At 41.3% G+C, this 26,566-nt stretch overlaps 3 protein-coding genes across 3 annotated transcripts; 1 reads left to right on the top strand and 2 right to left on the bottom strand.

The window, feature by feature from the left end:
- Nucleotides 1-1,544: 1,544 nt before the first annotated feature.
- Nucleotides 1,545-8,288, bottom strand: LOC308081663 (uncharacterized protein). Its single transcript, XM_080423244.1, has 2 exons — nucleotides 8,059-8,288; nucleotides 1,545-4,815 (listed from the first exon to the last, which is right to left on the bottom strand). The coding sequence occupies exons 1-2, from the start codon at nucleotides 8,246-8,248 to the stop codon at nucleotides 3,956-3,958; spliced, it is 1,050 nt and encodes a 349-aa protein (XP_080279370.1). The 5' UTR covers nucleotides 8,249-8,288; the 3' UTR covers nucleotides 1,545-3,955.
- A 993-nt stretch (nucleotides 8,289-9,281) lies between these two features.
- Nucleotides 9,282-15,122, bottom strand: LOC308082293 (uncharacterized protein). The gene is made up of 2 exons (XM_080424002.1): nucleotides 14,814-15,122; nucleotides 9,282-13,226 (listed from the first exon to the last, which is right to left on the bottom strand). Exons 1-2 carry the CDS (start codon nucleotides 14,992-14,994, stop codon nucleotides 12,277-12,279), a joined length of 1,131 nt encoding a protein of 376 aa, XP_080280128.1. The 5' UTR covers nucleotides 14,995-15,122; the 3' UTR covers nucleotides 9,282-12,276.
- Nucleotides 15,123-15,983: 861 nt separating this feature from the next.
- On the top strand, nucleotides 15,984-26,468 carry gnl3 (G protein nucleolar 3). The gene is made up of 15 exons (XM_080425120.1): nucleotides 15,984-16,072; nucleotides 16,319-16,377; nucleotides 17,186-17,329; nucleotides 18,001-18,114; nucleotides 18,201-18,281; nucleotides 18,838-18,973; nucleotides 19,096-19,199; nucleotides 19,924-20,074; nucleotides 21,208-21,295; nucleotides 22,720-22,897; nucleotides 23,362-23,504; nucleotides 23,752-23,888; nucleotides 24,216-24,382; nucleotides 24,849-24,918; nucleotides 25,243-26,468. Exons 1-15 carry the CDS (start codon nucleotides 16,060-16,062, stop codon nucleotides 25,380-25,382), a joined length of 1,725 nt encoding a protein of 574 aa, XP_080281246.1. The 5' UTR covers nucleotides 15,984-16,059; the 3' UTR covers nucleotides 25,383-26,468.
- The last annotated feature ends 98 nt before the right edge of the window (nucleotides 26,469-26,566 follow it).

Here is a 26,566-nt window from a genome sequence, read left to right as displayed (position 1 = left end):
TAAATGTTATGAGTCTCAGACTGAATATTTAACAGTATATGCACCTACAGTTAGGCTCACATAACTTATTTTGTGGGATTCCTGATGTCTTATTTGTTTTTGTTATTTATTTTTCATTTCCTCTTTGTTTCCTATATGTTTTTTAAGGGCTGAGAGAGTCAGGTCACGTGCATTTCATTGCATTTGAATGTGCATGGTATATTACAATCAATGTGAACTTGATTATTATTATTTCTTTTACTTTAGATTTTTTTTTCAATCATAACCATTACAATGGTTATGATTGTCTGTGTATACAGGTTATAGACTAGGGAAAAACAAGGAGGTTACTGACTGAGAGATTGTAATAATGTGCAATACACAGAAACTGAACCTAAATTACATTATAATCGTCCAAGACTGTTACTTCTCAGGATTCAAATTCCAACATAGCAAAAATAGCAGATCGACAAGCTTGTAGATCTGCTATTTTTGAAACTTTTGTGTGACGCTGTAGTACGATCAAGTAGGGCATTAATTTACGGGGAAAAACACAAAAAGTTAAAATATGGAGATAAGAGGTTTCTGCATGACAGCAACAATATGGTCATTTAGTCTTGATTAAAGCCTATAGTTCATCCTTCGTCACATGACGGTGTCGTGCACCGAAAATAGCAGACCTTTAGAGGACTTTTTTCATAATTTCTTTACAATTTCTTTTGAAAATTAAAGAAATCAAAAGATAAAATAAAATGCATGAAAAATGTAATTGAGAAAACACGGCCCCTCACGTATTAGAAGGACAATATCAGTCACCAGTACCAAGGACGGGTGTTTTTGACGAATCTATCATGGTTAAAATAGAGTTTGTAGTTACAATGGGTTTATATAGGAAGGGGGCATGTCTGATCAAATTAATATGGAAGTCCGCACACTGTTCTCAAGCTCCAAGAAACTCACTTTTTATTTTTGCAACGTTTCGATCTTCTAGGTCTTCATCAGGCAAATATGTGCCTGATGAAGACCTAGAAGGTCGAAACGTTGCACAAATAAAAAGTGAGTTTCTTGGAGCTTGAGAACAGTGCGGACTTCCTTCTTCTTTTCCTTGATTCTTCCTTGATGTCCAGCACCTGGCCTAAATACAGGTGTGGGATGTGCACACAATCTTCTCTTTGAACTGATCAAATTAATATCAAATATCTAAATACTGAATCAAGCTTCTTAAAAACTGTCTGGGGTGCTCACAAAAGCCTGAGTATGTGTTAAAATGACCCCAAATATGTTTTAAAGTGAAATATCTCTTTAAGTAAAAAAAACAACAACGCTTTAAGCAGCTTCTGTCATAAGCACTATGGACTGGGTCTAAGGAAAAGTGGCCATTTATCATTAAAGTTACAGTACATTGTGCAGTATGCAGCCCTTGCTCTCTCCATCCCCCACTTCCCGTTCAGCTCCCCATCCCGTCTATTAAAGGGACATTTCACTTTCAAACATATTTGAAAGTCAAATATCCCTTTAAACACTCACATGCACCCAACGACCTACAGAAGCCAACATGAATCCAGTCAAAGTGTGTCAGTTTTATTATCACCAGTGAAGATGCAGGTAGTTCACCAATCAAGTCATTATTACCTTTTGCACAGATAACCATGGTTGGAAACTCCACACTAAGGGCGCGGTCCCACCGCACTTTTATTTTACCTCTGGGGCGGAATCTGCCAATGCTTTGTCAATGCAAATGCGTGGATTCACGCAAGAGCGCATCTTTCCGCTTGTCGCGCACACCTTGCATTTTTGCGCTCTATGCTGCTTTTCCTCCTCTGTCCAATCGGGTGAGTCGAAGGCGGACCATCCCAAGACTCAGGAAGCGACATGGTGCTTGCGATAGAACAACTGATTGTAGCTGTTGCGTGGGAGGGTCCTGAAAGTGTGTGACAGGTGGGTCACTCCGTTTATTTAGAATGCGCTGGCTGCAAAAAAAACGTGGCCGCACACAACCTGCGTTTAACAGCGGCCGACCCTGTTTTGGTGGGACCGCGCCCTAAGCATGGTTACGAGGGGTTAGGGTGAGCAGGTTTTCATTTTTCTTTAAAGAGTAATGGTGCGTTCACACGGGCAGATATAAAGATACAAAGATAAACAGCATATTTGTCGCTCTGTCCCTTTGTATCTGTGTCGCTCAACACGGTCGTCGACACCACAATTGTGGTTTCGTATCTTTGTATCTGGAACACTGTATCTTTGAATCTAGACCACACTGCCAGATTCAAAGATACATGGGCTACCATTCATTTTCAAAAGAAAGCCAGCAACATGAAGATACAAACATACACCCAACATTTGTAGCTGCTACAAAAGCTGAAACAGCTACAAAGCTACAAAAAGTTGAGCTGGTTTCAACTTCAGCTTCAAAGATACAAAGCTACAAATATGCTGAGTAGCTTTGTATACAGGGTTCCCACCCATTTTTTAACAATGCATTTTCAAAACTTTTCCAAAGTATTTTACCCCATTTCTAGGCCTATAGCAATTATGGTGCAATAATGAGGCCACATGCAGCAGTGTTCTATCAATGCACCAGGACAGACTCGAGCAAAGTTGTCATGTGACAAACAGAACAGATCTACTAGCTAACAACGTATCACCGTGCAGCGTGATTATGAATCCCACCAACGTTATAGGATGTAGACCCGCCTTACCAGTCTGATAGGCTCCCTGGCAGGCATAGTCTTACTGAGGTTAGGTTTAGGGTTAAGGTTAGGTTTAGGCATAGTCTTACTGAGGTTAGGGTTAAGGTTAGGTTTAGGCATAGTTGCAAAAACAAGAACTGTCAATCACAGCGACTACTGGCCAATCACAGCGGGTTTTGCCTAGAACTGAAGTGGGATCCATAATAACGCCACGGTGCAACATACAGATCTGACTTAGATCTATTATTTTTGTCACATGAAGTCCTGTATACATTAGGCCACACGTATTTCACATAATGCTAGACATGTTTTGGGACTTTTTTCTTTTTACAAAATCAATAGCCAAAAACTGTAAATTATGTCCAAACATTTTCCAAAACATTTGATTTATTCCAAACCTTTTCCATGCCTGAAAAACAGTTTATTTTATTTCTAAATATTTCCAGGAATTTCATGACCGTGGGAACCCTGTGTATCTTTGTATCTTTTGCATCTGCCGGTGTGAACGCAGCTTGAGGTGTTCAAAAAATCTGACAGGAGCTTGACACGCCTAACAATAAACCCGGCTGTCAACAGCAGGGGATAAATAGAGGTCAGCACTGTGATCCGTTCAGAAAGATCCAATTCTCTGACAGTGGGCACTGGGTGGGGAGACACCTAGCAGAAGCAGTTCCTGTGTCTTACTCTGTTGGTTCTCAAAGTGGAGTCCGGGGACCGGCCAGGGGTCCTTAGGGGGGTTCCAGGGGGTCCCCAGCTAAATGTGTTAATATAGCATCACAATAATGTTAACCACTTTAACCTTTTATACTTTGGCTATTCAAAAACATTTTTTTGTTAAATCGTGAACTTTTTTGCAAATGTTTGAATATAATATTTTTTTAAGCGAACATTTGTAACTCAAATCTTTGCTTCTGGGAACAAAATATTTTGACATGGGGGTCTGCGGCCAAATACATCTCATTTTGGGGATCCTTGACATGAAAACGTTTGAGAACCACTGTCTTACTCAAGGACAATTGAACTCGAACTGGGGATCTTCCATTTTCCTACCTCCTGAGCAACTGCTGCACTATATTGGTTGGTATCATAATATATTTTATCTTCACACAGATTTCACTATTTTCAGGACTTGTGACTATTAAAAAAATGCAGCTTTAATCATATGATATGACATATTCTACATAGCTGTTTCCATAATAATGTCTTATAGTACATGTCATATGCATTCATACACTTTCAAAAATGTTTTGTTTTTGCAGAAAGATCCAAGCAACGTCGGATGAGATTTATCTATGAGTTCTGAGGTGCATTTTAACCTGGCTGGACTGACTGAACCCCTTCCCACACACTGGGCAAGGGTAGGGTTTCTCCCCGGTGTGAACCCTGACGTGGACCTTTAAATTGCAGTTCTGGTTGAAGCGCTTGCCACAGAATTCACAGCAGTAAGGTCTCTCCCCCGTGTGGAGTCTCTGGTGCTCCTTTAACTTCCCCAACGAACTGAAGGTTTTGCCACAGAGGTTGCAGAGGGACGATCCCAGTTTGTCGTTGAGTGATTGCATGTGATACGTGAGGTATTGCTGTTGTGAGGTTAAGGACTCCATGCACTCTGCGGACTGAGGGCCGCTGTTGCTGTGAGCTGCTATCAAGTCTTCTTCTTCGTCCCAGTCCCTTTGATTCGGCAGCATGCGTTCCGTGCACTCGTTTTGAGTTCTAGAGCACTGTGCACCGACCGGAGCCAGGGGTTCGGGTTCATAAATACTAAGTGTCTTTGACTCGCCATACTCCTCATGTTGAGTTTCGGTTTTGAACTGATCCGTTACTTGGAAGTCACAGTCTTCCGTGTTGACGTGAGGTGGAGTTTGGTCTGGCTGTTGCGGAGGTGTGCGGCCGTTATCAGTCGTCCCATAAACACAAGCACTGAGGTCACTGTTGCCCGCTGTGTTGGCAGGTGGCTCTCGAGGCTTTCCCTCCTTTCGACATGCTCTGAGTTTCCGTTCCTCCTTGATCTGTGGAGGTTGTGGTGGAGGTTGTGGTGGATGTTGTGGTTGTGGGTCTTCGCGGACAACACCGGGACTCTTGTCCAGCTCACATGGTTGCTTGTCGTGGGCCGGCGGAACGACACGAACCCACACGGTCTGATGCGGTGCTGCAATGGGAAAATAAATTGCATGAGCTCAATGTATTTGAGTTGTTAGATGGCACTGTAGCGCAGGTACCATGCAGATATAAGCCAGAAGATGTAGCAAGGGCTGTTACTGCAGTTGTAGTGTTTAGTTTCTTTGTTTAGTGCAATCTATAACGTTCAGGTTGTGGTAGGCTGCCCCAACGCTCCTGATTTCGTGTATAGAGGGGCGGGTGTATAGAGCCGGCGAGAGATTGCGCCTGATCCCATTGGTTCACCGATCTGTCCGTCAACCCCCGCCCCGTTAACACAACATTACGAGCGACGCCCACTGCACTCTGGTTGGTTGGGAAATGAAACACTTCCTCATACCGAGTACACCGACGCGCTGGGCCAGGCTTTTATTTTTTAGCAAAACTACTAAAAGCCTGGAGATCGAGGCTAAGGTTGTGGTGAAGCACAACATATTTGTCACATATTACCGTGTGCATGTACTGTATATATACGCGCGCGTGTGCGCGTGTGTGTGTGTGTGTGTGTGTGTGTGTGTGTGTGTGTGTGTGTGTGTGTGTGTGTGTGTGTGTGTGTGTGTGTGTGTGTGTGTGTGTGTGTGTATGTATATATATATATATATATATATATATATATACACACACACATTAAGTTTTCGAAAATACATGAGCTACTCAGGTGAGTTTAAAAGTGTAACGTTACAGTTTTCTGTTGGAGAGGAATGAAGCCTTTATTACTCAGGTGCAACTACATTTTTAACACTGACCTACATCTCTGCTCCAAAACTAACTTTGAGTGACAAAATTAGTATATCGTTATATCTCCATACTCTTAACTTTGTGTTTTTTCGTAAATGAATGCCCTACTTGATCATACTACAGCGTCACACAAAAGCATCAAAGGTATCAGATCTACAAGCTCGACACGTGGCATGAAGCGACACGTTTTGAGCTTGTAGATCTGCTACTTTTGCTATCTTGAATCCTGAAAAGTAGCAGTTTTGGACATATGAGGTTTCCACCCGACAGATATGATATTTGAGTTAATAGAATTACTATTGTTGATCATTGGTGTAACAGGGGTTGTTGGAAATGTCTGCACTGTCTGTGCCAAAGTATAACACAAAGATAACACAAGAAATGCCCTAGAGCTCATTGGGTAACAGAAGGGAGCAAATAAACCGAAAAACTGTGTTGAATTTTAATCTAAAACACATAGAATTTTATGATCAGGACCAACTGGTATTCAGCAGCAGCCTCTTTGGTGCCGTTTGACTTGAAGCCTGCAGGCAAACCATTCCTCATAAGGCTGCAGAAACAAAAGTCCTTTCTCCCATCCAGGTTTTAAACCTGCACGCATGGCACAGCGTTTGTGGAGCTACCTCTGGTGGTGGGATAGCTGACCCTGGAAAAGTAATCTGCACAAATATTTGGGAGCAACATTGTGTGTGTGTGTGTGTGTGTGTGTGTGTGTGTGTGTGTGTGTGTGTGTGTGTGTGTGTGTGTGTGTGTGTGTGTGTGTGTGTGTGTGTGTGTGTGTGTGTGCACAATTACTCATTCAAACAAATACTCTATTCTGTCCATAACTCCACTCCACTGGGTACATACAGCCCCACATACAACATCTACGCGCCCGCCTCAAAACTTGTATTGGCAACATTTAAAAGGTGCTTTATAGTGTTTTTCTTTTTCTTACAATAAGTGTTAAATAGCCATATATTCTGATAGTAATCATTGCTCAGTAAGCTGATGGTGATGGTAAAATCCAATCAAACGTTGTATTTGATTGGATAATAGGCCTCCACAGACTGCCTTTGGGTAAAATAAGGTGCTGTCTATGGTGCTGAAAAACTGTGTTTGCTTCCAAGGTGGCCCCAGGGCCTAATTTTATGTTTCTTAATACCGGATCTTCTCAAATAGTAGAAATCAACAAAAAGAGGAAACTGGTTTCGTAATGTTATGGATTCATTGGCAGAACTCACTTTGTGTTAGTTTACGTGCTAACACATTGACTTTTCACCTTGCAATGTTTGATTGATTGATTGAATACTGTATTAGTCAGAGATGTAAACAGCGTAAGGTACAGTCAGACATTGATTTAGGCTAAAAGGATAACACAAACAAAGGCCTGGGTACTTGTTTCCATTGTGGTCCTAGTAAATAAATGGGGAGAATCATTCTGATGATCAATTTCTAATCAATGGAGCAAAAAACTTGAGATATCTCACCAATATTTGGAGTTACATGATGGCAAGATAAGGTATAAGGTATAACTACAATCAAAACCTCTTCCAACGTGCAATATGTGCTTTAAAGGGGAGGTTGGAGGATTGCCATTGTTTGATAGATTGACTGAATATTAGTCCGAAATATAAACAGCACGAGGTAGTCAGTCTGTCAGAGTGACATTAAGGCTTAAAGGATAGTACAAAAAAGGTCCTGGGGACTTGTTTCTATTGTGACCCTATGTATTCAATTCATCAACATCAGCAAAAAAATAACAATAATACAAACACACATAAAAAGGAAGTGAATGTCACCTCCTTTCTGTGGGAAAAAAACTATAATACAAACACATATAAAAAAGGAAGTGTATGTCACCTCCTTTCGATGGGAACATTGAGTTTATATTGTAGTTTGTAATCCACAGTAGCTTTTTAACTTTAAGTAGAACATAGTTTGATCCAACAACAACTTGTCATGTGTTTATATTCATCCTGATGATGACTGTTAGTGTGGAAGAAGAAAAAGGATCATCTTGGCTTGTTATCATCAGTGGTGTAAAGTAACTAAGTACATTTACTTAAGTACTGTACTTAAGTACAATTTTGAGGTATTTGTACTTTACTTGAGTATTTCCAATTTCCAATACTTTTACTTCTACTCCACTACATCTCATCTCAGAGGCAAATATTGTACTTTTACTCCACTACAATTATTTTAAGACTTTAGTTACTAGTTACTTTGCAGATATACATTATTATATTATAAAACATACATTAACCACTTCAGCCCTATTTCATACATAGGCTATTTGAGATTAGCCGATCTACAAGATCGTAGATCGTAGATCTGCTATTTACAAACATTTCAGTACTTACACTTTTGATACCTTAAGAATATACTTTTGTACTTTTACTCAAGTAACATTTTGAACACAGGCCTTTTACTTATATTGTAATAATTGTATTGCTACTTTTACTTAAGTAAAAAATATCGGAGTACTTCTTCCACCACTGGTTATCATTGTTATTACCTTGTCCTCCTCCTCTGGTGTCAGTGCTTTGAGCAGCCAGTTGTCTCCTCAGATACTGGTTCTCACTTTTCGTGCGGCTGATCTCCTCCTGGAACTCATGGATGGTCTCCCTGATCACCTGCAGGATGTCTTCGGCAGTGGTCATCAACCGCTCGGTCAGGTATGTGTTCAGGTATTGTAGTTTAGTCATCGTTAGTGTAGAACTAGTTGTGGTGGTTGTTGTTGTACTGACTGACTGCTCGCCTCTGTTTACTCTTCCTGCGATCAACGCATGCCTTCCTTGTGGCGAAGGGTCACGTGATCGTAAGCAGTATTCTTGCCAGGTTTTGTGAGAGAAATAAGCAGCCATGTCTAGGAAAACAAGCCCAAAAGAAGCGACTATTTATTATTGAATTGAAAAGTTTATTTCGAATAAGGCAATTTTAAAAACAATATAACTAATGAAAGCAAATCATTCAGAATAACAGTAAAATAAAATAAAAATGCATATTCTAAAAGGAGGGAGAAGAAGCATAACTTATTTATTAATAAGTTATTCATAATAAATAAGGTAATTTATTAGGCCACATGAGCACTTTTAAACCTATATGCGTCGGCTATTTGAAAAAATATCTTGGAAGAAAATGTGTGAAATTTTTTTTAATCTTTTTTTAATAACTTTTGTGAGCTCACGACGCGTTGTGAGCTTGTAGATCTGCTATTTTCAAAAGAATCTTGGAAGAAAATGTGAAAATATATATATTTTTTTTTTATAACTTGTGTGAGCTTTTTGTAGATCTGCTATTTTCAAAAGAATCTTGGAAGAAAATGTGAAAAAAAAAACTAAACCCACAACTACAATATTTACAAGCAAGTTGAACGAACTTTACAGGAAAACAAGCCCAAAGTCGCTTATAATAAGCGGACGTGGCAACACTGACGATAAGGCGCGCCACCAGAGATGGTTACTGTAGTTGCGCGCCACTGTGGCGTGTGAAAACAGCCGATTTACAAGCTCACAACGCCTGTGAACTTGTAGATCGGCTATTTTCCACGCCGACTAAATTCAGGCTGACGCAAAAAAAAAAGATGGCGTCGTCGGCTGCCTCGGTGACGTCATGTCGTTACCGTAATATACCCTGGCGTGTCTCCCTCCCAGGATGGCTTATGTTTTTCCCACTGTTTTGTTTACATCCATCCCCAGTCAAAAGAATGAACAGCTGTACAAATCAAAAATACTCAATTACTACTTTATTAAAAAATAACATTTAATACACAATGATACAACACTGTACAGTAATATGTATGTATGTCTGTGTGAGGGATGGAGGGAGCAAAGTTGTCCCAGAGAGCTAGACTGAAGAGGAGGGATGCTGGTCGATGGTTCGAGGACGTAGTGCAGTCGCCTCATGCTGCATTCATGGCACATGTGGGGACAACTTGAAGAGGACACTACTATGCTACACTCTTTACCACTTAAAAGAGTAGTTCACCCAAAAAATGACTTATTTTCTATCAATTACACACCCCATGAAGCCTTGAATTCATGGGAGATTCTTTCGCTTTTGGCGCATACCTAAGCCAATACTTTTATGACCGGCCCCTACTCTTTGAGTAGGGCCATGAATTCAAGGCTTCATGGGGTGTGTAATTGATAGAAATTAAGTAATATTTTGGGTGAACTACTCCTTTAAGCCCTATATACTTCGCTGTAGTGACACGTTGTGAGCTTTAAGATCTGCACTTTTTGACATTTCGGATAAATTATGAAACCTTGCCCAAATTAGGGACACCCGGGTTAATGTGGCTAAAGAATGCTCAGCTTTTCCATTCATTGACTGAGGGGTTTTGAGTTGTTCCTTTTGGAACAATATCTTTCTGATGGACAGTGAGGGCAAATTATATAATATATCATAGCCCACCCTCACACCACAAAACTCCTACCTTTCATACATGGAACAGCATGTGTATGATTTTCCAGTTAGGCGTCGCATATTTTTGACAGCCTCTATATCACTGTTTCCCAAACAGTGGATAAGGACCCATACGTGTGTCGCAGACCAATTTCTATGGATCGCGAGTAAATAACCCTTTATTTTTTGTTTCCTACATTTTGTTTTTTATATTTTCAAAAAAACATTCCAAAAAAATGCTAAAGGTTTCATGAATTAAAAACAAATTCAACGATTTTTTCCAACAGAATTTCATGAATAAATAAAACAAAAACAATCAAAGAAATTCCAGAAATTAGAAAACAAAATGTTTAAGAAGTAGTGAAAATAGCAGATCTGCACGCTCTCAACGCGGCGCGAAGCAACGCGTTGGGAGCTTGTAGATCTGCTATTTTCATGAGTTTGGGTCCCGGGCAAACTTTCTCTTTTGGGTCTTGAGCTAAAAAGAATATGACATGAATGCAGCATTAAGTCCTGAGAAAAAGTAACTGCACAGTTAGTTCTTCGAAAGAGGGTCAGCTGGAGTTGGGCAGTGTAGCACTGAGCAAGCACCGGATTCTAAAAGATGAATCATACATTGGTTCCTAAAAATGACCTCCAACCAAGACCACCCTTAAAAAAAGAAACTGACATTTACAGACCTGCGCTATAATAAGAAACATTGGTGAATATATAAACCTTGTAGTTTGCACAGACTGACTAACCGACCCCCTTGAAAAAAAGCTTATACATAGCCTCGGATAATACTGTATGGCCTGTGTGATGGATGCAGTCATTTTCTGCATCGTCTCAATCATTATGCTATAAGTGCAGGTCATACAAAAAGGACACCACAAAACTCCTAAATTGCATGATAGCATCGGGACTAGTGGTATTTTTTACAGAATAATATCACATCATCTTATGAAAGAGTAGAGCAGTCTCACAATAGATTTTCTCCAATAGTTCAATGGACAACATGTATAAATGACATGTCATGGTTGTACTCAGCGCTGCAACAATGTATCAGGGAATTACCAATTTAATACACCTAATTTGCCCAAGTGACATTGTATTTTATGTAAGAAACCTTTTTTTTATATATTTGGTCAAATAGTAAGACAGCTACAGGAGTCAAATAAACTATTGTTTAGAACGGAAAAAAACGGAGAAAACGTGTGAAAATTGTGAATTTCAAATGATCCGTCTTGATAGAGAATAAAGTCTAGGGGGTAAAGCACTTATGACACTTGCAAGTTAGTCATGGTCTTCCGATAAATCCATATTTTTGGGGGCATCTTTCTGAATAGCCCTTTAATTATTATTAACCTTAAATGTTATGTAATAAAGCAGATATGACCATGCCTAATTGTATTAAATGGGGCTGGGGTACAAAATAACTTCATGGGTTGGAAATACTCTCTCCTGTTATATGGCTACAAATGATGTGGTTGATTTCATGTAGCAAAGCTCTCGTCTCCAAGCAGACTGTTTACGAGTCTTTGAACAAGTACAAGTCAGGTCTCAAGTCTAATTTCCAAGTCAAGTGTAACTTGACAACCTATGGATTTGAAGTGTCTAAAATCAAGACAAGCTTATCATATTGTTACTGTCGGACAGAAACCTTGTATCTCCTCCATATTTCAATTTCTTCCGTAAAATGTATGCCCTACTTCATCATACAAGAGTGTCACAAAAAAGCTGTGAAAATAGCATAGCTACAAGCTCACAATGGGTCGCGTTGTGAGCTTGTAGAAGTGTTATTTGAGCTTGCAGATCGGCTATTTTCACCACTGTATTTAAAAACAATGACAATAAAAAAGGAACAGTTTTGGACATACAAGGATTCCACCCGACAGCGACGTTGTAAGTGGTGGAATGTTTGCACATTGTTGCAATTCTGAATGCCTCTCATTTCAAGGTGTGTGGAAGACATGTGACTGTGTTCATCATGCTAGGTATATGACTAAAGAAAGGCTAAATAATTCAGAAAAGGCTAGCTAATAAGTCATCAAATTGTGTCTTTAGAGATTTCATATTCAGTGACAAGTAAAAAAGTAAGTAAATGACACGTACTAAACTGACTATGCAATACAAATTCTTCTATTGCAGGACTATGGCATGGAGAAGTGTTAGGCTAGAGATAAAAACATTCTAAGAGATGCAGAATTCCTTGTTCTTTGAAAGTAGGAAGAAAAGCCTCGTCTCAATGGCAGCAAAATTAGCTTCTTTTTTTTTTTAAGTGTCCTATATCAACATGATTCACAAACTGGGTCGTTTTCAACAAAAACAGAAAACACCCCTGGTTTCATTGCCCTGAGAAATAGGTTCCCTCGCGGCTGTGGGTCTGCAGATGCCTTTTGATTTTGTCAGAGCGGCTGAAGCACTTGCCACACACGGGGCAACTGTAGGGCTTCTCGCCGGTGTGGATCCGCATGTGAACCTTCAAGTGGGCCATCTGCGTGAAACCCTTTCCGCAGATCTGGCAGCGGAAAGGCTTCTCGCCCGTGTGGCTGCGGGCGTGTTCCTGGAGCCTGCCGGAGGAGCTGCAGCACTTGCCGCACACGCCGCAGCGGTAGGGCTTTTCCCGCGTGTGCACCTGCACGTGCACGTGCAAGTGGCCGACGTGGCTGAACGCCTCGCCGCACACCTTGCAGCAGAACGACGACATGTGGGCTTGCAGGGGCGACTTCTGGTGAGGGTCCACCGCGTTGGCAGCCTGTTGGTTTCGCATGTGGGCGCCCTGTCCTCCTCTGCTGCCTCCGGCGCCTCCTTTAGAGCCCACCATCTGTCCTCCGTTCTCCACCCCGATAATGTCAATGTTGTTCTCGTTCGAGCAGTTGGGGTTGACGGGCGCCAGGGGCTGAGGGGGAGCGCTGTTGGAGGACCCCGACGATCCTCTGTGTCCCCCCGCTCCGCCCTCCGCCTTCACGTGTCTGGACGAGCCCCGGGAACCGGAGTCCCTCTCCCTGTTCTCCACGCCTTGGCTCTGCGGGGGGAGACTGGACGTGTGGGCGGCCTCCTGGGGATACTCCTGGCTGACGCGGGGCGGGGTGAACATGGAGTCCGGCGTGCTGCACGAGCCGTGTCCTCCTCCGCGGAGCTGCTGCTGCTCCTCGCTGCCTCCCTGGTTGGCGGACCGGAGGTCTCGCTTGTCCTTGATCTGGAGAGGAAGGCGTTCCTCGTGCCCCATGCTGGGACTCCACTCGCGCCTGGGATGCTCACCATCCTCGTCCTCCAGCATCATGGATGGACGGTCTGACCACACACACACACACACACACACACACACACACACACACACAGTAGGGGGGGAGAGTATCAAGTTATCATCTACACCAACAAAAAAACAATAAACGTATGCAGCTAGCAATGACGCTACAATCTAGTGAGTTTACAATCACTGACTATGAAAGGCACGAGAAGAATCATATCTTAAAGCTACAGTGCGTTATTAAAAGCCACTCAGCTAACTTGGCTGGCTAGTGGCTAGCTAACTAGCTGGGCTAACGAACAAAGGTTGAAACCGGGCTAGCGCCAGCAGCCCCACAACACAGGCTGAATCTAGAACTACAGCTAGCCGACGAGCTAACGTGTTAGCCAGATTGGAATGTATGGGTGCGTTCGAAAATACAGCACTGAGCGCACTGGCCAATACAAACTAATAGGCGAGTGTGCTCCGGTGCGTAATTTTCGAACGCGCCCTATGTGTAGGCCTGCAATAAAAGCTCAAAACGTGCCAGATCTGTCCCTTTTTAATACATTCTTAATCATTAATACTCAGTGTTGGAAGTCTGTGCTTTGCTGTGCAACACGTTTATGTGGAAGCGGGTGCGACTTTTAATCATAATAATAACGTGCTAACAGTGCTAGCAAGAATGTAGCATGCAGTGTTGCCAGATTTTGCGAGAGAAATAAGCAACCCGGCTTATGGAAACAAGCCCAAAAGAAGCGACCACATGAGCACCTTTAAAAGCCTATGCATCAGGCTATTTGAAAAACAGCCGATCGTTGTGAGCTTGTAGATTTGCTATTTTCGAGAAAAAAAATCTTGGGAAAAATGTATGTAATGTAATGTTTAAACATTTTAACAGTCTAATATGGGATCCCTGGCACATATACACTCAAAAGATTGGGAAATATGTAATTAATTACATATTAATTTGGGGGGGGTGTCTTTGCCATGAACATATTTAAGAACCACTGGTTTAAATCATTGGTTCTCAAAGTGGGGTCCGGGGACCCCCGGGGGTCCTTAAGGGATGTCCAGGGGGTCCCGGGGACCCCCTGGACCCGGTCCCCAGCTAAATGATGGATAGTTAGGAACCAAATTGACCCTTATGGGTCTGTAACTCTGAGTGTACAAATGGAACCATATGTACACTCTAAGAGTTAAATTAACATTGATTTTACAATATAAATTGGGGTCCCAGAGATAGAAATGCCATTAAATGGGGGTCCGTAGCCTAATGCATGTCAAACTGGGGGTCCTTGCAATTAAAATGGTTGAGAATCACTGCTAAAATCTTCTCTTATGGGGGTCTCTGGCATATCTTTTCAAATGGGGGTCCGCGGGCTAATAAGTGTCAATTTTGGGGGTCCTTGACATGAAAAAGTTTGAGAACCACTGGTTTAAATAACATCAGGAAACAAGCCCAACTAAGCAACTACACTGCCCAAATAATGAGACCAATAACATTTACAAGCAACTTTACAGAAAAACAAGCCCAAAGTCGCTTATAACAAGCGGACGTGGCAACCACAGGGCAAGAACGTAGCATGCTAACGCTACCGCTAACATGCTAACGCTATTGCTAACATGCTAAGGGCTGCTAACATGCTAACCTGGCCATATCTCGATGCCTGCCTCCCGCAGCCGCCTCCTCAGATGGTCGTTCTCCCGCTCCCGGAGCGCTATCTCCTCCTGGTACTCCAGGATGGTGTCCTCCACGGACTTGTAGATCTCCTGGGCGGCGAGCATCAGCCGCTCGGTCAGGAAGACGTTGAGGAACTGCAGTTTGGTCATTTTATTGTATTTAATATGCTTTGATGCTTTCTGCCGCTGCAACGGAGGAGCAACACGGAGCTACAGATATATCATCCAAGATGCTGGAGGAGAGAAGAGATGCTGCTCTGCTGCTCAGAGGGCCAGCCGGGGTCACGTGACAGGGGGAATATTACCGTAATGACGGGGAGAGGGTTAATTTAAACTTTATGCTTGTTTTTTTTTGCTCAATTTAATGCATATGAGTCCGAATTTAACCATTTAGCCACTATTTATAGTTTTGGAAAATGAAACCAAACGGTACACGTCAACAAAAAAGGAAGAACAAAGTAACTAGAAAAAGACAGCTGCAAAAACTGACAGCTGAACGTTCTCAACCTGTGGGTCCCCAGATGACAGTGAAGTGTAAGTGAATATAAGAAAGAGGCAAACATGAAGGGTGAAAATAGCAGATCTACAAGCTCACAACACCTTGTGTGTTTGTAGATTGGCTATTTTCACAATATTTATCTGTGGAATCGAGTCAAACTAAATGTAATGCCTCAACTCCTACATTCCAAGTGCTTGTCAGGGTGGGAGGTCCCCAGTTCAAATATGATTATTTTGCGTCCCCCAAAATGTAACGTAAAAGAGCACGTAAAAGTCAAAGCCTAGTCCTCGAACGGTTTACTGTACATATTTTAATTTTTGTTTTCAAATGTATATGATGTTTTGCATATAGTGTGTATAATATGTGCCATTTAATGTTTTGATGAATTGAGTACAAAGGACCTCAATGGAAACAAGCCATGGGCTTTCTTGGGTTTAAAATCCTCTTAGCAGACCTTGTATTGAACTGTACTTTCCTGTGCTTTTTTTTTGGGTTGCAAACTGCTAATAAAGTATTCAATCAATCAACAGTCAATATTAAATATGAAGTAATATCACATCAAACGCACTCCTCCAGTCCACCAGGTGGCGACATGACAACACCAGGCTGACCAGTAAGCGGATGCAGTCACTCAGACTAACTTCCTTTCCTCCACTCCTCCATCACTCTTCCACGTGCAGTTGCATGAGCAGGAGTCCATCACACACACATCCACTATGAAGCGTCCTAGTAAGTACTTTATGTGTTATGATCGCTCTTATAAACATTACCTTCAACCATTATGTCTCTCTTGTCTCCGTTGCATGCTTAAAGGAACCCAATAAGAGCTTTCTATTGAGCGTTAAGCCACTAGTTAACCCTCTACTACGTTTTTGCTGTTAGCATTTAGCTGCTAACAGCCGTCATCTTAAGTATCATGATGCCAGGCTGTCAACATTAACCTTTAACGCATTTCACTGTTGTTGTTGTGTTTAGAGTTAAAGAAGGCGAGCAAGAGGATATCATGTTCCAAAAAGTACAAGATACAGAAGAAGGTAAGGAACAACAACTGGCATTTAAACATCCTGCACCCACCAGGGAGCATTGGACATTAGGCTAGACTAGCATTTCAACACGTGTGTAATTACACAGCTCTAGATATAGAGATCTAGATATTGAGAGCAATTATGCAGAAATATGTTTTTATTGGTATGTGTTTGAATAAATTTGAATTTTGTTTCATTGAATTAAATTCCATGTAAAACATATTTACAATTTAGGCATTTAGCAGTATTTAGAGCACTTATTTGTAGACAATGACAACTGTCAAAACAATCAATGATGCAAAGAAAGCAAGTTCATATAGATTTTTATACAATACATATTATTTTTACCTAAAGGAGCACATCAGCCATTTTCAACCGTATCCTCATATTACTTGGTCCTTACTAATGCTCGTAAGAAGGTCTACTGCCTACCGATGATGTCACTGGTAGGCAGGATTCTGAACTGTTCACATCCCCCCTCTGAGACACAGACAGAGTACTAGGCAGAAATGGTGCCATCTCCCTATGAGCATTAGTGAGGATCATTATATGAAGATAATGTTGACAATGCGTGAAGTGGTCCTTTTTTAGAGTTCAGAAATTAATATTTAGAATAATACTGATTTCTTGTTTGAGGCCTGCGCACCAGCATGGAAATGAGGACAAAAGCAAACAGTCTTGATTTCATAATGAAGACTTCTAATCCAACTCTGATCCAAATGCGTCGCCAGGCTGATTTTCAGTTATTTGTGAGCTTTGAGTTTGCGCCCACTCTTGATTTGAGAATTTATACCTAAGACATTTGTTTTCATTTCAGGTGCGGGAACACCACAAAAAACTAAGAAAAGAGGCAAAAAAGAAAGGAGTGAGCCACATGAAACAGAAGAAGGATCTGGGGGTGCCCAACAAAGCTCCCTTCAAAGAGGAGCTGCTCAGAGAAGCCGAACAGAAAAGGCTACAGGTAGGATCATTATCATCAACGTGTCGTTGCTGTTGGGCAGAAACCTTGCATCTCCATATTCAAACTTTTTGTGTTCTTTGTTTTTGGCATAAATGTAGAGATGCTGATTTAAAGGGATAGTTCACCCCCAAAATGACTTTTTTCCCTCTATCGATTAGTCACCCCATGGAGACTTGCCGGTCCGCTGGTCATCAAATTATTGGCTTAGGAATGTGACAAAAAGAAAACGATATCCATGAATTCAAGTCTCCATGGGGGTGACTAATCAATAGATTATTTTGTTTCTTTTTGGGTGAACTATCCCTTTTTAAGAGAAGAATCAATAGAATAATAAATAATGTCTTAAGGCTTGTGCAACAGCATGGAAATGATGACAAAAGCGAACAGTCTTGATTTCATAATGAAGACACTAATCCAACTCTGATCCAAATGCGTTGCCATTCTGCCTTTTCAGTTATTTGTGTGAGCTTGTGTGTGGTGTTGTGCTTTTAGCATAACCTTTGACAGTACTACCTGTACTGTTAACAATCTTGTTAATTAATAAGGTATTCAATCATTTTGACGAGTACCGGTCTTTTGCCTTACCATTAAATTACTGTAAAGTATGTGGGAGTTGATGGGAGTCACGTAGGGTTTAGGCTTACTGACTAAATAATGATAATCTCTCACAGATTGAAGAGGAGAAGGAGAAAAAGAAGCTGGCCAAAAAAGAAGCAAGGGCGACAAATAAGAGGAAGAAGGATTCAGATGATCAAGAAACACCCAAGACCAAAAAGGCTCGGACGGTAAATGACAAAAAAAAGATTGAAATAATGTTAAGAATTGGAACGTATAAATGGATTTGAATTTCACTCTCGTTTCATTTTCACAGGATGAGAAGAAAAAAAGACAGAAATTGCAAAATATTGCAGAGAAAAGTTCAAAAAAGTTTCTGTGTGCAGAGTTGAACAAGGTAAGACCATCTGTTATATCACTTCATTATATCAAAGTGATTTGTTCATTAGAGGACAGAATCTGACAATGTGATTACTCTTCTATAATATACATTTCTTTAGTGGATGTCACAGATCACATATATTTCCCCAATACTTTCAAACTCATTTTGACATTCATACGTGTTTGTATGAATATAAAAATGATCTACTAGAGATAACTATTGTGTGTGTGTGTGTGTGTGTGTGTGTGTGTGTATATATATATATATATATACACACATACATACACACGCATAATTTATGCATACCAGCATGGAAATGAAGATAAAACGCACGTCTTGAGTTCTACCAATGAAGACTTCTATTATGTTCTAACTCTGATCCTGCTGGTTTAGACCTTGTTTTGAGGGTAATCAGTGCTTAATAAATGGGATTGTGTGTAACACTTGACCTGTGCTACTTAACAAACCCTATCATTTCAGCCTCCCGTCTCCAAACGTCTCTAGAGATGACCACTTGTGTGCTGTTAATTTTATCTGATTGTTTTTTAAACTGAACTCTTCACTTCTCTAGGTCATAGACGCAGCTGATGTCATACTTGAGGTTTTGGATGCCAGGGACCCCATGGGTTACAGGTGCCCACAGCTGGAGGAGGCTGTGCTTCAGAGGGACGGCAACAAGAAATTGCTCTTTGTTTTAACTAAAATAGGTAAATGGATGCAAGATATTGTAAAAATAAGCAATTAAAGCTCGTCATTTATGTGTGATAGTTTTGTGGCCGATATTGCGTACATTTTTCTTTGTAACTTGACTTTAATCTTCTATTTTTAGATCTGGTCCCTAAGGAGAATGTGGAGAAGTGGATTCAGTGTCTACAGCAGGAGTTTCCTGTTTTGGCATTCAAGTCGGCCATGCAACTCCAGGACAGAACAGTGGTGGGGCTGCATTCTGTTTGGATATATTCAACATGACCGTACAGATTTATTATTTAACATGACAGTACAGATTCATTCTGAATTTATAGGTGGACTTATAGACTGGGGGTGGTTTTACGAAGATAATCACCTCAACGGTGGAGAATATGCCTTAACCAACTTACTTAAAAACAGGCACTCAATAACTGAAAAAGACAGGAAGCCATGAAATGCAAGAAAACTATTTGCTTATTGGTGCCATCATTAAAGCCCATGAATAGCTGCTTGCACATAGCAATTTAGTGTAAATAAAAATTGCATTTCATTTTGGTGGTTCTGCTAAAGAAGGATTCTTTTTAGTGTCACTGTTGGTGAAGGAGGACTGAGAAGGTTGAGCAGCTGATGTGCTGCCCCAACTGGTTATAGCCTCCTAAAGTAACAAACAGCGCAGCCTGCTGGCTCTGTTATGCTGTAGCAGAGCTGAAGGATGTGTTGTGAACATCCAGTGTAGTGTACAATGTTCATGAACAAAATGAACTTGTTGATATCTTATTGATCACATTTCTGTCTCTAATTTTATAGTCAGAGGATATTGTTCTACTGTATGCCGTTATTACACACTGCATAGTCCGGTTTGGGTTTGTCTGGAAATTGATAGAAATGTACAACAACAAATGTACTAAACAAACTATTTGCTAGCATGTCGTCATTCATTACCCTTTTCTCATTTTGTGTTTTTAATCAGAACGAAAAGAAAAACAGGATAATGGCTGCGAATGGAGTTCTGGACAAATCCAGAGCGGCGCAGTGTCTGGGGAACAGCGTTCTGCTGGAGCTGCTGGAAGGTCACCTGGCTACACTAGAGAAGGAAGGCATGCTCAAAGTGGGAGTCGTTGGTAAGCATCCCTCTCTCCTGAAGCAGCTTTACCTTCACTCTTCACTTAACTATTTCCCTGTACAACTGAGACATTAGACTATGTTGCATCCTGAAAAAGCTGTGGATAATTTGCACAGTTTTTTTGTCTGAGGAAGAGCCTCCCGTTTTGAAACGTTAACCAGTTACTGCCAATAAAGTGAAAACCTTATATGTCAGACAGGGGTTGACACAAAAGTCTCAGAGACACTTGCCCTTTGGGCAAGTACAGGTCATGTTCTACTTGCCCAAAGGTCATGCCCTTTAGCCCGAAAAGTAGATTTTCCATTATAAAATGATAGGTGAAATTTGCGCTTGTAGAACAAATTCATGTGAAATCTAATCGATAGCTGCAGAGTGGCAACAGTCACTTAGAAGGAAAAAAATGAGTGCAACTGCTAGTTGTAAAAAAGGTAGCATTGTTCTTCATAAGTAGCCCATTATATTTTATGAAGACAGAATGCACTTGCCTGTCGGGCAACTTTTCCACCTGCCCGAAAGTTTTATTTACTTGCCACGGGCAGTAGGGCAACCGTTAGTGTCAACCCCTGTGTCACATATCATTATCTGGATTTGGGTGGGTTTGTTTCAACAACCTTTTCTAAGATGAAAAGATAGACGCATCATTTCTGCATACCAGCATGGAAATGAAGATAAAACGCACGTCTTGACTTCTACGAATGAAGACTTCTATTATGTTCTAACTCTGATCCTGCTGGTTGACCTGTGTTACTTAGCAAACCCTATCATTTCAGCCTCCCGTCTCCAAACGTTTACCAGTTACCACCAATAAAGGAAAAACCCACGATGCGAGCAGCAATCTGGTGGTGTGGGGATTTTATTGTTGTTTTGAGTTTATATACTCGTCCTCACCATCCTGCTCTTAACCACCTGGCATCCCTAATTTGGGCATGTCACTATAGGCATTTTTAAACATTTTAGAATTATTCTGAAATAGCAGAGCTACAAGCAAGCAATGTTGTGTGAGCTTGTATTGTCACACCAGCCACCATCATACAACAAAATATGAAATGGGGCTTAACTGGTTAAATATCCCTGCATCTATGTGTTGCTTCATCACTGTTTTGCGATGCTTCTTTTTCCTTCCATCCTCAGGCTTCCCTAATGTGGGGAAGAGCAGTTTGATCAACAGTGTGAAGGGGATCCGGGCGTGCATGTCTGGGGTCCAGAGAGGCATCACCAAGTGAGTAAAGAGCAACACTAGTGCTAGGATCAGTGGTCAACTTCATTACTGTTAACCGTGAGCCCATTGACATTGAGTGGGAGGAGAAAGAACTAAGAAAATTATATTGTCATACAATGATAAACGGTACAAGATCACAACCTGCCAGGGCGCGCTGTGAGAGTGTAGATCAGGGGTTCTCAAACTTTTTAGGCCCAGGGCACTCCTGTAAATAACTTTTTCATCCACGTCACCCCTGACTGACTTTGTTACTTTATAACACCTTACAGTTATGTCATATTACGGTACAGAAATATGTAAATATTTCCCTCTGAGATACAGGATGTCACGAGGAAAACATTTCCATTACAGGACAGTTTGCAAATAACTTAATACATCACTATAACGTTCTGGATGGAACGTTTGTCAAAAATAGCAGATCTACAAGCTCACAACGCATCGTGTTGCGATGCGTTGTGAGCTTGTAGATCTGCTATTTTTGGCAAACAGATTTTATATAAATGGCAAAAGAACGCACCAAGTACAGTGCAATTGAGGTCCGTTATACAAACTATAATGGTTAAACTGAAGAGATTCCAAATATGTTCAAAGTATTCTGCGGCACCTCTGGACTTGTGTCACGGCACCTGTTGCCAAGACGACGATGGGATATCGTCCCGACTAAGGACGCAACGCCAGTGTGACGTCGTCCTAAGATCGTATGACATTATATCCTACCTATAAGTACAGCCGGAAAGCGGAGCGGCTATCAGACCAGCTGTAAGATAACGACCTTGATAAATACTTAGATCCTTGAGATAAAGCTAGAGACCTCGGCTCCCATAGGATCTCATAGTTGGCTGAGCCGCTCGTCTCAGCCTTCAACCCCCACTTGTGACAATCACAAGAGCCAGCAGTGAATAATACAGTCCTTTAATACGATATCGAAGTAGTAACAAAGCTCTGTTATAGCACCAACTTTGAGAACCCCTGGTGTATATCAACTGTTTTCGGTAGAAAGTGGTCAAAACAGGCACTTAAAAAAATTGGCTGAAAAAGACATGAAGCCATGAAATGCAAGAAAACAATGTGCTTATTGGCGCCATCATTAAAGCCCATGAATAGCTGCTTGCTCAAAGCCCTTTAGTGTTTTTGCATTTCATTTAGGTGGTTCTGCTAAAGGATTCTTTTTAGCGTCTGAAGTCACTGTTAGTGAAGGAGGACTGAGAAGGTTGAGCAGCTGATGTGCTGCCCCAACTGGTTATTAACCTCCTAAAGTAACAAACAGCGCAGCCTGCTGGCTCCGTTATGCCATAGCGGAGCTGAAGGCTGTGTTGTGAACACGCCACCAACCCAACCTACCTGAAATATATGAATATTGATTTCCATTCCACGTAAAAACCCGGTTTCATCCAACGTTGTATTGTTTATCATCTCTCTTCCAGGACCATGCAGGACGTGCACATCTCCAGGACGGTGAAGCTCTTGGACAGCCCGGGGATCGTGGCGTCCCCCTCCAACCCGCCGGTCTCCATGGCTCTGAGGAGCCTGCAGGTGGAGGAAGGACAGGATTCTGTTCTGGAGGCCGTCAGAACTCTGCTTAAACAATGCGACAAGAACCAGGTGTGTGTGGTGGTGTTGTGGGATATATCTATAGGTTTGTGCAAAACGCAGTCCCTCTGTTGAAACTTCATTAACTGGATTTGCGTGGGGTTGATTCAACAACCTTTTTTTAAGATGAAAAGTTGATATATAGATAGATGCATAATTTCTGCATACCAGCATGGAAATGAGGATAAAACGCAAGTCTTGACTTCTACCAATGAAGACTTCTAATCCAACTCTGATCCTGCTGGTTTAGACCTTGTTTTGATAGTAATCAGTGCTTAATAAAATGGGATTGTGTGTAACACGTAACCTGTGCTGGAGGCCGTCAGAACTCTGCTTAAACAATGCGACTAGAACCAGGTGTGTGGTGGTGTTGTGGGATATATAGGTTTGTGCAAAACGCAGTCTCAAGTTAATAATGCACTAGCAATGTTGGATGTAAGCGGCCCATAAATCTATCTCATGTCTGTATGTTTCAGATCATGCTCCAGTACAACATCCCAGACTTCAGAAACCACTTGGAGTTTTTAAGCATCTTTGCTAAGAAACGTGGCTATATGCTTAAAGGTGGAGTCCTGAACACGGACCAGGCTGCCGATGCTTTCCTCAATGACTGGACAGGGTGAGTGTAAACATGTTGAGCTGTAGGATTGTGTGTGGATGGCCTTTGGCTTGTGCATCGTCAGCATGGAAATGAGGACAACACTTTGTAGTCTTGATTTAATAATGAAGACTTTAATCCAACTCTGATCCAAATGCGTTGCCTGGCTGCTTTCCAGTGTTGTTTTTGAGCAGTATAGATAGAAGGCTAAATTATGATTATTGCGCTGGAAAATTCAAAGCTGTATTCCACTGGTTTGTCTTCATAGAGCGAAGCTGAGCTACCATTGTAAGGCACCAGAGACCTGCAGCCCGGCCCCCTATCTGTCTGAGGCCGTGGTGGCTGAGATGCAGAAGGGCTGGGATCTGGACAAACTGAAAAAAGGCAACGAGGAGACAATAAAGGGTACAGTTCTTTATCTTAGGATTTAAAAATGAACAGCCATACTGGTGTCACATATTATCATTATCTGGATTTGGGTGGGGTTGTTTCAACAACCTTTTCTAAGATGAAAAGTTAATAATTATATATATATAGACGCATAATTTCTGCATACCAGCATGGAAATGAAGACAAAACGCACGTCTTGACTTCGAATGAAGACTTCTAATGTTCTAACTCTGATCCTGCTGGTTTAGACCTTGTTTTGAGGGTAATCAGTGCTTAATAAATGGGATTTTGTGTAACACTTAACCTGTGCTACTTAACAAACCCTTTTGTCTTCCTCTGTAGATGTAAGGTGTCCCAACAAGGCCAGTAGTATTGGCTTCTTGACTAAAGGCCCCTCTGCTGGCCTGCTGAATATCTTTGAAATCCCTGCTGATAAAACCATCCGTGTCCCCATCGAGGAAGATTCAGAGATGAAGAATGACGAAGAGTCAGAGATGATGAACGGAGGGGTAATTGACTAGAATTCCAAGCATTGGCCAAGAAGAGTAGCTTAGCTGAGATGTAACATGGCATGACTGTGATTAAAACACTTAATTTCACTTTCTTAATTGCAAAACTATTTGTCTGGCAAACTGCTGCCGTTTATAGAAAACACACTATAGTCTGGTCTGCATACCAGCATGGAAATGAGGATAAAACGCAAGTCTTGACTTCAACCAATGAAGACTTCTAATCCAACTCTGATCCTGCTGGTTTAGACCTTGTTTGAGGGTAATCGGTGCTTAATAAATGGGATTGTTGTCAATGACATTAACCTGGGTGTCGCACTCCCTATTTTTGGCATATTATATGCCAAAATAGTCTGAAATGGCAGATTTACAGCGCATTGTGAGTTTGTAGATCTGCTATTTTTGGAAAAGTATAAAATAAGTCTCAAGTGTTAAAGGTGCACTTTGTGTTGTGTTGTACTTTCAGCTTGAAGATATTCTGGAACAGCCAGAAGAAGAGGAACAAACAGAGGAACTGCAGGAGACCCCAGTCAAAAGTAAAACCTTTGAAAATGCATTATATCGTCTGTCGGGTGGAAACCTCATTATGTCCAATACTGTTCCTTTTGAGGATTCAAATTAAAAAGTAGCAGATCTACAAGCCCGAAACGCATCGCGCCGTGTTTTGAGCTTGTGGATCTGCTACTTTTGATGCTTTCATGTGACACTGTAGTATGATCAAGTAGGGCAATTTGAGAAACTTAAGTTAAAATATGAAGATAAAAGGTTTCTGCCCTACAGCAGTATTGATAAGTATTGATAATAAGGTCACATGCTCACACATTTGATCATGTTTTGAAATAATTGATGTCCTCCTTCAGATGAACCAACCGAGGTGCAGTTCCAGTCAGTCCCTGTGGAACCAACCAAGGTGCAGTTCCAGTCGGTCCCAGTGGGTGTCAGTCTCACTGCAGTCAAGACAGACGACGATGCCTATGACTTCAACACAGATTTCAAATGATCATTGCCCTTGTGCTGCCTTTGAACTCTTAACGCCCAAGAACTCTTATAGTCATCATTATTGTGGTCCTAGGCAGGTGCTGTGCTTGTCAAAATAATGTGACCTACTCCTTAACCTGATAACACCTGAATGTCTGCACAGGATCAAATAAAGGTCTGTCTACCGTGCTAATGTAGGGTGCTGTGTAAGCCCATGCCTGTCCTGGCAAGCTGAATGGCATCCTTATTTAGTGGTTTCAGGACAGGGCTGCATCTCAGGTCCTTATTCTTGCTCTGTCCTAGCTCGTCTATCCTCCTAAAAGGTTATGTAAAGAGGGAAGGAAAGGATACCATTACCTACAGTATGTGATGCTGCTAGATATGTTGCAAAATGCGCTTGTAGATTTGATTTGAGCACTCTTAACTCACTGAAATTTGAACCTGTAGTCTGTAATCCATACACATGTTTATAATTTTGTGTGTAAGACACAAAAGAAAAAGTTAATTTTCACAAGAATTGTTGATTCTTTTTACTTCAAATGTCAATTGACATGTGTATGAATGTTATGCAGGTGCAAATATGTGTAGATTGCATTCTGTGTGACCAAATCTACATATCAATTTTGCAACATGTTTGATGGTTGCTTTCTGTATGCTATGTAAAGCTGTCACCTTTATAGATATAGGACACTTTAATTACAGATGTAAATACATATTTTAGTGTGGCTACCAAATTGTTCCGTGTTGGTGTAATGGGTTTTCAAGTCTCGTCAGAGGCTGTCAAAATAAATTACACCATTAAAATGCATGCGTTTGACTTAAATGGAACATGCCATAGATGTCCTTTCCTCCTCTACATAACCTTGTAGGAGGGAGGCTAGAGGAGCTAGGACAGGCACATTAAGGACCTGAGATTGGTGTTCTTGAGCTGTGCCGACACCAATTGTGGAACCCCGAAAGAAAAACATCTGTACAATGTTTGGTTTTGTACTTTGGTTTTGTACTCTCTGCATGTGTGAAAAATGTCCAGAGGTAATTTCTTACAACTTGTGTTCATGCAGATTATTGTATATAGCTTGAATATGTAATAAATTGTTCATTACTTTAATCTGTATGGGCTAATCATTTAGCTTTCTCTCCTGCATGTGCTTCCATTTCCCATAGCAATTTGTCAGTGGGAAAGCTGTGGAAAGTGGCTTGAAGAGG

Source organism: Gymnoscopelus braueri (assembly GCF_963280865.1).
Source record: "Gymnoscopelus braueri genome assembly, chromosome: 3".
Lineage (NCBI taxonomy): Eukaryota > Metazoa > Chordata > Actinopteri > Myctophiformes > Myctophidae > Gymnoscopelus > Gymnoscopelus braueri.
This window is presented reverse-complemented; position numbering and strand designations above follow the sequence as displayed.